Source organism: Meles meles, chromosome 16 (assembly GCF_922984935.1).
Source record: "Meles meles chromosome 16, mMelMel3.1 paternal haplotype, whole genome shotgun sequence".
In the NCBI taxonomy this organism is placed as follows: Eukaryota; Metazoa; Chordata; class Mammalia; order Carnivora; family Mustelidae; genus Meles; species Meles meles.
Window position 1 is genome coordinate 70,893,153 of NC_060081.1, and position 15,623 is coordinate 70,908,775.

Consider the following 15,623-nt stretch of genomic DNA (forward strand, 5'->3'; position numbering starts at 1 on the left):
ACATTGTATGTTAATAAAATAAAAAAATTTTTAAATACCAGTGGCAAACCCACAGATAATGGGTTTAAAAAGAGTGAGGGGCTTCTTGTTCTCGAGATGTAGCTGTAAAGAAAGAATAGGTTCTTCAGAAGAAGAGGTTGAGCAGCCTTGGAAGCTGAGGGGGAAGGATAGCCCAAGAGGCAGGTGATGGAGATTCCACGCAGGGAGATGGTGCCCTGGGCTAGAGTCCAGGCTGTTGAGGCCCGCTGAGGGCCCTGGGCTCTAGTGCCTCTGTGATGGGGGAGAACACACCCTGCCCTTCTGTGAGGTCCATCCTGTAGTCATCACATCCTAGAACTGCCCCTAACTAGCCAGTCACTGTGCCGGGCACCGTGTTTGCTAACTGGGCACTCGGCCTACATTTTCCTATTTATTTATGTATTGATTTTAAGATTCATTTATCTATTTTAGAGAGCATGCAAGAGTGGGTGAGGCAGAGGGAAAGGGAGAGAGAATCCCAAGCAGAATCCGCGCTGAGTACGGAACTCTACCAGGCTTGATCCCAGGACCCCGAGATCATGACCTCAGCCAGAATCAAGAGGCGAACGCTCAACTGACCACGCCACCCAGGCGCCCTACATTTTCCTATTTAATTTGCTGAGAACCCTCCCCACGGCCTTCCTGGGATCATTTGCCTCCCAGTGAAATTTGCATAGATGCAGACAGTTCACAACAGACTTAACATCTCTTTCCCTTTATTGGTTTTTATCCTAAGTTGATAAATGAATAGTCAGTCCGTCAGTCTTATCAGCCTGTCCAACGACATGGACTAAGTTGCTTTGTGTAAACTTACAAAATAGATTTTTGAGCCTGAGACATTCTAGCTTATGTGAATTTGGGGGCATAGCCAGCAGCCTGCCCTCGGGGACCCCACCCCATGCGTCCATTCACACTCCTCCTCAATGCCTGGCGTTCTTGTCAGTTTTCTTTAAAAAAACAGCTTCGTTAAGCTGCAGTTTGTATACCAGAAATTCAGCTTTTTAAAACGTACGATCCAATTATTTTTAGTACGTTCACAGAGTTGTGCAGTCGTCACCATAGTCAATTTTAGAACGTTTTAATTACACCCAAAAGAAATCCTATGCCCAGAAACTGTCACTTCCCGTTTTCTTTTTTGTTTTTAAGATCATTTTTAAGAATCTGACTTTTTGACTCCCAACATGCATGAGACATCAGCACGTTTACATTTCTGTGGCTAATGAGTAGCTGCTGTACGTACACAAATACCTGTGTGTTTAAGGATTTCTTAGCTCGTTTTTTCTTCTTGCAGCTCCTTCTTAAGAAAAAAAAAAACAAACGCAATTCTTAAATGTTCTAAAATAGAGCAAAGTTATCCTCCCTCAGCCAATATGGAGATTCTGATCGGACAGCCTGGTTTCAAATCGTGACTCTGGGGTCTAGTAGCTATGTGACCTTGAGGGAAATCTTTAACCTCTTTGAGCCTCAGGGTCCTCATCTGTAAGATGGGGCCACAGCTAGTACCGATCGTACAGGTTTGTGAGAATTAAATCAGAGCAGTGTCTGGCGCTTGGACCTGTGTGTTTGCTATTATTACCTTTCAAATAAGTTTCCACTTTAAAAAAAGAGTTAAAAAAGCAAATAGTTAAGATGGTAATCAGATGTGAAGGTGGTGAGAACAGTGCGTAGAATAAAGGGAGCCTGTTTTCCATGTTAACAATCCCAGATCCTCTGTTTTAGGAATTTCAGTATTTTTTTGTGGACAAAACAAAAATTGTCTCAGACCAACACTTTATAAAAATAACAGTATGTACCCCCGGGTCCCCCTCCTTTCTGACACAGCCGGCCTTGCTGGGCAGCTCCCTCTCAGGGGTTTACGACTTCTGTGTTAGCTGCTCGATGGACACTTACTTTGCGACAGTAGGTTGCCTAAGTGTTCCTTCCTGTCAAGGAACCGTGTTGGCGTGTGGTTGGAATGTGACAGCAAACAGCTTTGGTCCCTGATTTTTTTTCCTTTAGCATTCTTGTATATTACCAAGTGCTTGGACCTCAGGCACAACCAAACCCTAGTTTCTCGGAAACAGGCATGTCACGTTTTACTGTCACCGTGTGTTCACATTTGTCCCCAGCATTCTACATGGGCCTCGTCCCCCTCCGCTTTTTCCCTGCCTTGTCCCCCTCTGCTTTTTCCCTAGCATACTACAGTATGCAGCATAGCCCAGTTACTATCCCAGCTAGAACGTAAGCACCGTGAAGATAAAGATCTTTGTTTTAAACAGCGATGTATTCCACATGCCTGGAGCAGTGCCGGACAGGCAGGCGTTCAACTTTTTGACGGGATGAGTGAGTGAGTGCGTCTTAGCACCCCACCTACCTCCCTGCACCATGGTCCCCGCTTCACTGGACAGAAAACAGAGGCACCGGAGGGTGTGTCTCAGATTCCTTCTGTTTTTTCCCCGATTATTCCTAGCATGTAACTTTCATCCTCCAGGTTACCTCATGGTCCCAGATGCTGTCATGTCCTCCTGCAGGAAGGAGGAAGAGGGTGGGACTCAAGGACTCCCAGCTGAGTCACCCTGCTCCCTACGGAGCCTTCCCGGAAGCCCAGGCAATCCCCAGTAATTTGTGCTTTACCCCTTATTGGCTAGAACTTGGTCATACGGCCACCCTTTCTGCTGGGGTGTCCAGGAAATACAGGGACAGCCCCTTCCAAAACAGAATCAGAGCTGTGTGAGGATTCAGGGTATGAGTTAGTGCCTGGCGATATCCACCACAGGGGTGGTTCTCCTGCTGGCTAAGGAGGGAATGGCAGCAAGGGTTTCTTTCATCTGAACCTCTTCAAGGTGACCCTCTTATTTTGCTTAGGGACAGAGTTTGTGAAATGGCCAGTCAGTAATGGCCAAGTGGAGACGGCTGGACATCCCCGGGAACCAGCATATTCTGAACCTTGCGAGGATTTGGTTTGGTTTGGTTTGCTAACCTTTTGACAGCATGCTGGAAACTGAAACACAGCAGACTTTTTAGTGGTTATTACCGCATCAGAAGGCCTCTTCTCAGCCCTCCCGCAGGCTGACGTGTCAGCAGGGGAAGCAGGCAAGGATACCGTGGGGGTCCTGCTACCTCTGGGCCTCTTTAGGGGCTCTTCAGCGGCAGCTGCCTCCGCGGGAAGCTTCTTTTGGAATTGGGACTTCCTAACTCTCCCACACCTTCCTGGCCTGAGAAGATTTTGATTTTGCACGGTGGCTGCTGTGGATACAGCCTGTCAAGGAAAGTGACTTAAACACTGTTATTCCTCCGAAGAATGGTGGTCCTGGTGCTGTTTAAGTGGGAAAGCTGCAGCGAGGGAGAGGAGGAGCCCTGTCGAAATGGGCATTTTTTTCCTCTTTAGAATGAAAGATAGTGATGGCTTTAAGTAACTGAAACTGCCTTCAGCGTGGTTAGTGGGAAATTTCTTGTCTGTTTTTTTGAATTTTTTGTTTATTTATTTATTTATTTGACACAGAGACAGTGGGTGGGGTGTGGTAGGCAGAGGGAGAGAGAGAATCTCAGGCAGACTCCATGCCCGGCATGGAGCCCAACGTGGGGCTCAGTCTCAGGACCTGAGCCAAAATCAAGAGGCGGAGGCTTAACCAACTGAGCCACCTGGGTGCCCCTAGTTGGGAAACCTCTGTATGGTCTTAGTCTCCAGGGGCAGGCAAGTGGCAGAAGTGAAAAGGCCTTGGGGCGCCTGGGTGGCTCAGTTGGGTAAGGAGCCAACTCTTTTGATTTTGGCTCAGGTCATGATCCCAGATCTCAGAGTCCTGGGATCGAGCACTGTGTCAGGCTCTGCACTCAGCAAGGAGTTTACGCTCTCTCTCTCTCTCTCTTTCTCTCTCTCTTCCTCTCCCTCTGGCCCTCCCCCCTCCACTCACGCATGCACTCTGTCTTTCTCCAAAGTAAATCTTTTATTTACTTATCTTTAAAGATTTTACTTATTTATTTGACAAACAGAGATCACAAGTAGGCAGAGAGGCAGGCAGAGAGAGAGAGAGAGGAGGAAGCAGGCTCTCCGTGGAGCAGAGAGCCCGATGCGGGGCCCAATCCCAGGATGCTGGGATCATGACCTGAGCTGAAGGCAGAGGCTAAAACACTGAGCCACCCAGGTGCCCCCAAAGTAAATCTTTTAAAAGGACATGTGAGGGGCGCCTGGGTGGCTCAGTGGATTAAGCCGCTGCCTTCGGCTCAGGTCATGATCTCAGGGTCCTGGGATCGAGCCCCGCGTCGGGCTCTCTGCTCCGCGGGGAGCCTGCTTCCTCCTCTCTCTCTGCCTGCCTCTCTGCCTACTTATGATCTCTCTCTCTGTCAAATAAATAAATAAAATCTTTAAAAAAAAAAATAAAAAAAATAAAAGGACATGTGAGGGGTGCCTGGGTGGTTCAGTGGGTTACAGCCTCTGCCTTCGTCTCAGGTCATGATCCCAGGGTCCTGGGATTGAGCCCCACATCGGGCTCTCTGCTCCTCAGGGAGCCTGCTTCCTCCTCTCTCTCTGCCTGCTTGTGATCTCTGTCTGTCAAATGAATAAATAAAATCTTAAAAAAAAAAAGGACATGTGATGTGATGAGCACTGGGTGTTGTACGCAACTAATGAATCATTGAATATTTTATCAAAAACTAATGATATATTATATGTTGGTTAATTGGATTTAAATTAGAAAGAAAGAACGAAATGAGAGGGCCTCTCTCATGAGGGCATCAGGAATGTCTTAGCACAATCATACCGTACAGACCAAAGAAAAATTAACACTTGAGTCCTCACTCTACAGACACCAATTTAAATGCTTTCTGGGTATTATTTTACTGAATTCTCACAGAGCTCCATGAGCTAAGTGCTTTTGAAATCATCCTTGTCCACTATTGAGGGAACCGAAGCTTGGAGAGGTAACGTGACATAAGTCTCCACACTGGGAAGTGGCAGCGCAAGAACCTGAACCAGACACATTGGCTCTGGAGCCTTCACTCTTCTCACTGTGTTGAAGTCACTTCTACAAGGGAACGTTTTCACTTTTTTGCTCTGATGTCTTTCAGACAGCCAACCCCATCAGTGTCCCACTTTCCCCACTCTTGACAGACCCATGTCACTTTCCTGCTCACTGTAATGACACCTGTCCTCAGTGGCAAGGACTGAGGCACCAGGACATCTGTAGAGTTCATGCCTTGGCTAAAGGGGGCAGGTGCTCCTAGTTCCAGCCACTGTGGCCTGCTGTTGCCAGATAATCCAGATCTGGATTTTTATGACACATCTCCCAATTTTTTTTGTTATTTTTTGTCCTTTTTTTTTTTTTTAAAGATTTTATTTATTTATTTGACAGAGATCACAAGTAGGCAGAGAGGCACGCAGAGAGAGGGGTGGGGGGAAGCAGGCTCCCTGTTGAGCAGAGATCCCAATGCGGGGCTTAATCCCAGAACCCTGGGATCATGACCTGAGCCAAAGGCAGAGGCTTTAACCCACTGAGCCACCCAGGCGCCCCACATCTCCCAGTTTTTCAAGTGTTCACAGCTAATGCAAATAAAAAGAAAACACAGTCCATAAGCACAGCCAATGAAACAATCAACAGAATTTAAATGCATCCTATGGAATGGGAGAAAATATTTGCAAACCATTTATCTGAGAAGGGATAAGTATCCAAAATACACAAGGAACGTCTACAGCTCAATAGAAAAAAACAAACAACCCACTGAGAAATGGACAAAGGACCTGAATAGACAGTTCTCAAAAGAAGACATACAAATGGCCAACACATACTTTAAAAGGTGCTCAGTTTCACGAATCATCAGGGGAATGCAAATCAGAACCACAATGAGATATCAGCTTGCCCTGCCAGAATGACTGTTACCAGAAAGATGAAGGACGAGTGCTAGGGAGCATGGGGGGAGAAGGGAGCCCTTGTGCCCTGCCGCAGGAATGTAAATTGGTACGGCCGATATGGAAAACAGTACGGAGGTTCCTCAGAAAATTAAAAATAGAACTACTTTATGATCGAGACGTCTTATTTCTAGGTGTATCTTCAGAGAGATTATAATCAGGATCTTGACGAGATCATCTGCACTTCCCCGTTCAGCATAATTCACAATAGCCAAGATGTGGAAGTAACGTCAGTGTCAAAAGATGAATGGATAAATCACTCGCGTGCACACGTAGACACGCAGGCACACACTGGAATATTATCCAGCCTTTAAAAAGAAGGAAATGCTGCCATTTGTAACAACACGGACGAACCTGGAGGGCATTGTGCTTAGTGAAAGAAGCCAGTCATAAAAGGACAAAGACTGCACGATTCCACGTGTCTGAGGCACTAGAGGAGTCAGATGTGTTGACGCCGAACGTAGAAAGGTGGTCACAGAAATGGGGAGATACAGGTTGGGGGTACGGTTTGTTACATAGGGTGCGGAGTTTTGATGATGCAGCGTGTGGCACTGTGACCATAGTTCCAGCACTGTGCCATGTGCTAGAAATTTGCCGAGTGTAGATCTTACGTGTTCTCACCACAGACAAGAAAGGAAGACAACGGTAACCGTGTGAGGGGACAGAGTGTTAATTAGCCTGATTGCGGTGACCATTTCACAGTGTGATTTGTATACATATACATACATCACATCATCGAGTCGTGCCCCCTAAGTATATACAAGTCTCACTTGTCGATGATACCGCCATAAAGCTGGGTCCGGGGAAGTAGTGCATGGCTGGGGAGTGCCTACCTGCAGGCCGGTATACCCGGCAGGCTCTCTGCTTTACATCCTCTGATGCCCCTCCCCCAGCCTGCAGCTCCCATCACCCCCCATGACATGCATTCAGCATGCTGGCGTTGCTCGGGCATTGGAATGTATGGTAGAGATGGGCAGCTGCCATCATCATTGTATGACATCGTGGCATCAGAGAATGCCGGACCTGGAAGGAAACTTGGAAATACCTTGTCACATGTAGAGGAGATGGTTTTAGGCGGCTCCTTTGCTAAACAGTGTTTATTTAAATAGTGACACATTGGGGCGCCTGGGTGGCTCAGTGGATTAAAGCCTCTGCCTTCGGCTCAGATCGTGATCCCGGGGTCCTGGGATCGAGCCCCAAGTCGGGCTCTCTGCTCAGCGGGGAGCCTGTTTCCTCCTCTCTCTGCCTGCCTCTCTGCCTACTTGTGATCTCTGTCTGTCAAATAAATAAGTAAAATCTTTTAAAAAAATAAATATTGACACATTGATTTTAACATACGTTCAGAAAATGTAATTGGCTTGTGAGTCCTTTGGTCCTTTGAATGGCCTTGCCAGAGGTGAGTGAGTGTGAGGAGCAGTGGTAACTGTACATGTGTGATGCACTGATCCTCGTGACGGTGGAAACAGCAAACATGACAAAGGTGGCCCGAGAGCGCCTGAAACGTGCTCACACACCCATCTATTCCAAACCGCGTTGTTTAGACGAAGATGTGGGAGCAGGAGATTCTAACTGTGGCCGCTGGCCTTTTTTTTTTCCCCCGAGTTCTTTTGAGAACTCTCAGAAAAGAATGCAACATCCATGTTTTCCGTGGAGGTTGACTTACCCATCTAAAGAGTTATGGTGGTTTTACTTGTCAGTCATACCTCAGTGAAGCTTGGGGGTGGGTGACAAATAAATAGTTTGGGGGGATTCAGCTGCTCTGTGGAAATGAAAATACTTTGTACTGCTCTCCGGGACCTTGTGGATCAAACACACAACTCATGAAAACAGGGACTTGACTGGAAGGCCTTACTGAATTCAAAAAGAATTTGCAGGCTTATTTTGGTTCAGTTTAATGCGGTGGCCTTTTTGGTCAATGGGATGTTTGAGAAATCACGCATGTTGACTCCTAAAAGTCTAGTCCAGGAGCGTTGACTCCCAAAACAACTGGTGCCGAAGCTCTCCCATTTAAGCAGTTAACAGCTGACAGAACAATTCGATTTAAAATGTAGTAAATCCTCAGTTACCACATTAGACGTCTCATGCTGAGTTCTGGGTGGTTCTGAGTGCGAAGTTAGCGAAGCAGCAGGAGGCATGTCACTTCCCAAGGCCCTGGGGTGCCCGAGGTGAAGGCGCAAGAGAAAGCTCCATCTTTTGTTCTGCTGAGAAGCATAGCTGGGTAAAATCCAGCTCCTGCGTCCAACGCGGGGGTGGTGGAGAGGGCTTTAGCAAGGAAGAATGATCTACAGAGGGAAACTCAAAGTCATAGCAGATGCTGCCTAAGAGTTTCCAGATTGCACAGGTCTTGTTTTCTTTTGGCACAATCAGATTGGGCTTCGGAGAGGACTTGTTTGCCCCCTTTGCCTCCTGAGATGTGACCTCCTTCTCCCCCTTCGGTTTCCTGGGAAATACCCACGTGTTCGTGTTTGTGTCTTTGGGTGTGTATAGGGACTGATGACGGGGCCCAGGAGGTGGTGAAGGAGATCTTAGAAGATGTAGTCACATCTGCTGTTAAAGGTAAGAACCAAGAACCCAGCCTCTCCTCCTCCTCGCTGCTCCAAAAAAGTCCTTGGCCAGATAGTTTTAGTGGCGGAATGCCAACCCACAGTGAAGTCATAGAAACTGAGTCTGCTCGTATCTGCCTGTCTTCCCTGTGAGATTCAGAAAAATCTGAAAAGGATATTTTTAATATCTAAAAAAAAAAAAGTATCTTTTTAGTCATTAATTTTATTCTCATTGGGGCTGGGTTCAGGCAGTCTGACGATGCTAGAATTGGGTGTTTCACATGGAAGACAAAGGCCACTCCCAGATATATCCAGCTTTTTCCAGGAGTGGCTGTGAATCCTGAGGTGGTGTCTATTGCTGCTGAATGTTCACGGCTATAGCCGCTGATGTGTCAAGGGGACAGTCTGCAGGTCAGCAGGTATCAGATGCACGGAGAAGCTTTGTCCATTTTCTTAGACTTCATTCATAGCTCCCTCGGTTTTATGGTGTGGTTTCAGTGGAATGGAACTTGTAGAGCTCAGAATGACTATTGGAAGGGGTTTTTTTTTTTTTTTTTTTTTGGTCTTTGCCCCGAATCTTAGGTAAATGGCTGTGTGTTAAATACTTGACTCCGGTGGCAATAAACCATTAATGGGTCTAAAATCATTAATTTAGCAGAGAGTTACAATTAGTGTTTCCTTTTTTTTTTCCCCCCAAAGATTTCATTTATTTATTTGAGAGAGAGCACAAACAGGGAGGAGGGAGAGGGAGAAGCAGGCTCCCTGCTGGGCAGGGAGCCCAATGTGGGACTTGATCCCAGGAACCTGAAATCACGACCTGAGCCAAAGGCAGATGCTTAACCAACAGAGCCAACCAGGAGCCCCAGGGGTCATGATTTTTAAAATGTATTTCTTACTGTGGGTGGCAGTCCGAGAAGTTTGACCCATTGCTCTAAGCCCTATTCTTTTGTTGATTTAGGTTATCACCAATCTGTATTCATAGATTTCAATATTTGTTTAATGTAGAATTACATAAAATTACCTAGTAGAATGTAGAAATGTATGTCCTGGTAGCAATGTCTTTAAAATAGAATAATTTTAATTTTTTGTCTTTCCCTTTTTCACAAGGCTGCCAGGAAGCTCAGGTCTACTTTGTTTTTTTCCTCCTTGTGACTGAGGTCTTCTGTCGTAACTGCCAACTCTCTTCATATATATGGCTCTTCTTCTCTAACCCCTATATTAGTAGCATTTTTTTTTTAAATCTGTGCTTTTCATGCTGAGCTGTTTCTTTTTTTTCTTTTTTCTTTTTTTTAAAGATTTTATTTATTTATTTGACAGAGATCACAAGTAGACAGAGAGGCAGGCAAGAGAGAGAGAGGGAAGCAGACTCGCTGCTGAGCAGAGAGCCCGATGTGGGACTCGATCCCAGGACCCTGAGATCATGACCTGAGCCGAAGGCAGCGGCTTAACCCACTGAGCCACCCAGGCGCCCCCATGCTGAGCTGTTTCTAAGCTTTTCCAGAAGTGGACGGGTAGGCAGGGCTGCTGTATTGCTCATTTCTAGAGGCACCACTGACATGGCCTGCAGTGTGAATGAAACCTCTGGGGGGGTGGGGATAGTAGACACATGGAAAGCCTAAACACCACTTTGGTCAAGCCTTTTTCAGTATATGTCAGGCTCCTAGGGTGGTAGCAAAGGGAGAGGGGGAAAAAGCAGGAGCTGGAAGATGATGTGAGTAACTTCTCCCTGGTGTCAGAGCTTTGGGGATGAGTACTAACTTGGTGATGATTTTTTGCACCTGTGTTTTAAGAAGCAGCACAGAAGCACGGCCTGACAGAACCCGAGCAGGTCCTGGGTGAACTGGAGTGCCAGGAAGGTGCTGTTCCCCCAGCAGCTGATGAAAATTCCCAGACCAATGGGATAGCAGACGACAGGCAGTCCTTGTCATCAGCGGATAATCTGGTATGTTGGTGATTCCCCTCTTATACAGACCCGTCTGGATTTTTGCTTTTTTAGAAGATGCACGATTAAATCTCTAGCAGAAGCAGCGAGTGAAAACCAGCAGACCTTACTCAGTTAGTCACACAGTCCTTGCCTCATGTGCTTTGTATTAGTAGGTTACATTCTTGGAATGTGCTCCTGGTGTATATAGCATTGTTACTAAACTTTGTTTATTACTAACCTTTGTTACTAACCTTGTTTATTCAGACTTTTAAAAACTTAGATTTCCTGGCCTTTCTCTTTTCTCTCATATACATTCATTATAGAAGAATCAGAAAAGAGAGAAGGAAAAATAGGGAAATAAAAGTCATCCACAATCCCCTAACCTAGAGATAACCCTTGTTAACTATTACTTATATCCTTCTAGATTTTTCTCTCCCTCTCATTTTTTTCCACTTAAATATAATCACATGATATACTGCTGTTTTGTAACCTGCTTTTGAAACTTAGTGTACATTACGAACATCCTTTCAGACCCATGTGTCTGCCACATTATTTTTTTTTAATAGCTTTGTTGTTTTCTTGAAAATGCTATATATAAACATTCAAAACAGGGAGAAATATGATGTTAACATCCCACCTGAACCCACTCTCTCTACCTTTTCACGGGTGTTTCTCAGCCTTTTGCATTATCAGCACCCAACCCCCCAGCCTTTTTATATATTTCTTTTCCTGATACACCATCCCCTTTCATGAATTTTAAAGCCACTGATAAACTGGATATCTATTTATGATTATACGTGTACCTGTATTTTATACATACAAAGAATAAGATTTTTTCCACCCCCAGCTCCCCTGCCCCTCCACCAAGAACCAACACCTGACCCTGATTCTGTTTGGGTTGCCATAACAGAATACCGTAGATTGGGTGGCTTCTAAATGATAGAAATTTATCTCTCACAGTTCTGGACGCTGGGAAGTCCCAAGATAAAGGTTATCAGCAGTTTTGGTGTCTGGTGAGGGCCTGTTTCCGGATTCATAAAATGGCTGTCTTTTTTTTTATTTTTAAAGATTTATTTATTTATTTGATAGAGATTACAAGTAGTCAGAGAGGCAGGCAGGGAGAGAGGAGAAAGCAGGCTCCCCATGTGGAAGCAGAGAGCCCCATGTGGGGCTTGATCCCAGGACCCTGAGGCCCATGACCTGAGCCAAAGGCAGAGGCTGTATTAACCCACTGAGCCACCCAAGCGCCCAAGTGGCTGTCGTCTTAAGGACACTAATACCGTTCACGAGGACTCCTCTCTCTGAAGCCCCACTTCCAGATGCCATCACTGTGAGGGTTAGATGTCAACCTGTGAATGGAGGTGGAGGGAGCATAAGCATTCAGTCTGCAGCAGTCGCCATGGAATTATGTCTTCCCTGTTAAGAACGTACTTACAGATGTACTCCCGTCCGCACGAAGGACTCTTGCTTTTTGTACTAGGCTGTGACTTGCTTTGTTTCCTCAACACCGTTTTATGGACATCTTCACATGAGTACATACAGACCTAACTGTTTCAGTGGTCATGTAAAATTCTGTCCTGTAGATTGCCATAATCTGTTTTGCCAATTCCTTGTTAGGTTTTTATGGTACTTCAGTTTTTTTAAATCACAGGAAATAGTTCTGTAATGAGCATCCTTATAGATAAATCTTGTGCACATCCTTAATTCTTTCTTTAGGATAAATTCCTACAAGTGATATTGCTGGGTCACGAGTTGGAAGCTTTCAGGCTTTTGTTCCTTAACATCACATTAGCCTGCTGGGAAGGTAATGCTCGACTCTCTGCCCACTTGTAGGCAATCAGTGCTCATTTTCCCATTCCCTCATTAAAATTGGGCAATAGCCTTCATTCCAAATTTTGGTGGTCTGATGGGAGAAAGATCCCCGCTGTAATAATTGGTAGTAACATTATTTAGGTTAATCCGTCATTTGCATTTCTTAGTGAATTGCTTATTCATGTTTTTTTGCCTGCTTTTCATTTGGGTGGAAAGTTTCTGTAATTTCCTTAATGAATTATAAGAACTTTTTGTACATCGAGCATACGTCTTTTTCATACGTTACAGATTTTTTTTTTATTTTTTAAAGCAGCTTACTTTTTTAGTTAAAGAAGTATATTTTCAAATGCCTATGGATTTCCCCCCATCTGTCCTGCAGTAGTGTTCTTAGAAATGCTGTTATCCAAACTAATATAATTACTTGTACACATGACCCTTAAATAACACGGGGGCTGGGGGCAGTGACACACCCCTGCCATGCGGCTGAAAATCTGCGTTTAACTTTTCACTCTCCCAGAACTTAGCCACTGATAGCCTGCTATTGACCAGAAGCCTCACCAATAGCATACACAATTGATTGACACATATTTCATGTATGTATTATATACTGTATTCTTAGAGTAATGTAGACTAGAGAAAAAATCACAAGGAAGATAAAATCAATTTACACATCTAAATGGCCCCGTGCAGTGCAAACCCGTGTTGTTCAAGGGTCAGCTGTATTTGTCTTAGATTTTTAATGGTTTAACATTTACTCATTTATCATTTTAAGCCATCCATGCCCGCTTTTTGAAGAACAAAGAACAAGGTTTTAGAATTGCCAGAATGACTCCCCCATAGCTCCTGTTTTGGCATATTGTCCCCTCCCCCACATTCCTCACTTCCCCATTGAATAACAGAATTTTAAATTTCCATGAAATAATTACATTCTTTATTTTTGAAAAATAATTTTGTTTTGACCCCTTAATTTTTCTCTTATTTGTTTCTAACCTCAGGAATCAGATGCACAGGGACATCAGGTGGCCGCTAGGTTCTCTCACATTCTGCAGAAGGACGCCTTCCTGGTGTTTCGCTCCCTTTGCAAGCTGTCCATGAAACCCCTTGCTGAAGGCCCCCCAGATCCAAAGTAAGCAGACACCAGTTCTTGGCCGTGTATGACCCAGATGACTCAGGAGGATGTTGGGGGTTCCAAGAAACCTCAGTGCCCTGTCCCCTGGTTGGTGTGAATGCAGGAATTTACAGTTTTCAGACTCCTGCTGTCCCTACAGCCCTTTCATAATAGATTGCCTCTGTGTCCACACCAACCAAGATTTTGCCCAGCGTTACTTTCCTTGGCTTATATACGAGAAAGTGTCAGTATACTGAGCGTGTTACCCTCTTTTTCCTGACTAACGAATTTAATCTGATGCAGGGTGGGCAGGGGCAGGATGTGTACAAACCTCACTTCCCTGCCCTGCTGAGAAACCTCTGCTCCATGGGTATAGGTTTAAGCCCCAGATGCAACCCAGAGAAGCCAAACCTTGCTTCGTAGTGAACCAGTTACTGCAGAGACGGTAGGGCTACGGAGCCAGAGAGCCGCATTCACTCCTGGTCGCTTGAAAGCGCCTCCATAGCTGTAGGCGTTACCGAACCTCATCTGAAAAATGGGGATGTGGGAAATTGCCGTACAGGGTCCATGACATGAAGTGGTAGCAGTGCATCCTGAGTGTGGGGCCCGGCACATCATGAGTTTTATCGTCCTTGTTCTTGTTAGTCGCTAACAATAACCCTCACCTCTCCTGTTGAGATATCATGACCTTAGTTAAGGAGATGATTCAGGAGCATTCCCTTCTTTCCAGGCCTGTGGGTGCGGGTGAAGAAAGAGCACTGATTCCGTTTGTCCGTAAAGACAGAGCAGAACGCAGTGGTTAGTCTCACGTGTGTGATGTAAAGTAACTGTAGTTGCAGAACTCGTAGGTTTATGCTTACTCTGCTCCCGCTGCATCCCCTGTTTTACGGCAGGGAGAGGAAGAGGATAGTAGGAGTTGGCAGCTCTTGTCCTCACGGACTTGCAGGTCCCCGGAGAACCCACCTCGTGCCATCTGCCCTCACGCTCTTGGCATCTAGATGCCGGTGCCAATTCTTAACGCGCTGGCTCTCAGAAAACTCAGCTCTCTGATAGAGGAGTGAGGCCATCTCAAGAAATGCACTCTTTAAAATGGAATCTTCTAGCACTGTCGCCGTCTTTCCCTTTGCCAGATCCCACGAGCTGCGTTCCAAAGTGGTCTCCCTGCAGCTGCTCCTGTCCGTCCTGCAGAACGCCGGCCCGGTCTTCAGGACTCACGAGATGTTCATCAACGCGATCAAGCAGTATCTTTGTGTGGCGTTGTCCAAAAATGGCGTCTCTTCAGTGCCTGATGTCTTCGAACTCTCTCTTGCCATTTTTCTTACTCTTCTTTCAAACTTCAAAATACACTTGAAAATGCAAATAGAGGTATGGACTCCACATTGATTTGGGGGAGTCTTTTCGGTTTGTTTGGTTTGTTTTATTTCTTTTTTTGTATAGTGCTTATACACGAAGAGTTAAATCCTCGTGACATAGTCATCAGGAACTAGACTTAGACGGTCCACTTGCTGGCACCCCAGAGAACTTTTTTTTTAAATTTTTTATTTATTTCTTATTTTTTTTAATAAACATAATGTATTTTTATCCCCAGGGGTACAGGTCTGTGAATCGCCAGGTTTACACACAGCACTCACCATAGCACATACCACATATCTTCCCCAATGTCCATAACCCTATTCCCCCTCTCCCAACCCCCCCTCCCCCCAGCAACCCTCAGTTTGTTTTGTGAGATTAAGAGTCACTTATGGTTTGTCTCCCTCCCAATCCCATCTTGTTTCATTTATTCTTCTCCTATCCCCTTAACCCCACATGTTGCATCTCCACGTCCTCATATCAGGGAGATCATATGATAGTTGTCTTTCTCCCCCAGAGAACTTTTTGAATGAGTGAGAGACTACCTTTTCCTGAAAGTTCCTGCCCCAGATGTTAGGTGCCTTTCCTTTTTTTTTTTTTTTTAAATTAATTTTTAATTTTTTTTTTTTAAGATTTTTATTTATTTATTTGACAGACAGAGATCACAAGTAGGCAGAGAGGCAGGCAGAGAGAGAGGAGGAAGCAGGCTCCCTGCTGAGCAGAGAGCCCGATGCGGGGCTTGATCCCAGGACCCTGAGGCCCATGACCTGAGCCGAAGGCAGAGGCTTTAACCCACTGAGCCACCCAGGCGCCCCTAAAATTTTTTTATAAACATATAATGTATTTTTATCCCCAGGGGTACAGATCTGTGAATCGCCAGGTTTACACATTTCATAGCACTCACCATAGCACATACCCTCCCCAATGTCCATATCCCCACCACCCTCTCCCGACACCCCCCCAGCAACCCTCAGTCTGTTTTTTGAG

General features: G+C 45.4%; 1 protein-coding gene across 1 annotated transcript in view; it reads left to right on the forward strand.

Moving 5' to 3' along the window:
* ARFGEF2 (ADP ribosylation factor guanine nucleotide exchange factor 2) overlaps window positions 1-15,623 on the forward strand; it is a 101,448-nt gene that overhangs the window by 25,779 nt on the left and 60,046 nt on the right. The window contains exons 7-10 of the mRNA XM_045980405.1: window positions 8,387-8,455; window positions 10,233-10,384; window positions 13,174-13,304; window positions 14,417-14,651. Coding sequence (XP_045836361.1) covers window positions 8,387-8,455; window positions 10,233-10,384; window positions 13,174-13,304; window positions 14,417-14,651 — 587 coding nt within the window. The remainder of the gene's footprint in view (window positions 1-8,386; window positions 8,456-10,232; window positions 10,385-13,173; window positions 13,305-14,416; window positions 14,652-15,623) is intronic.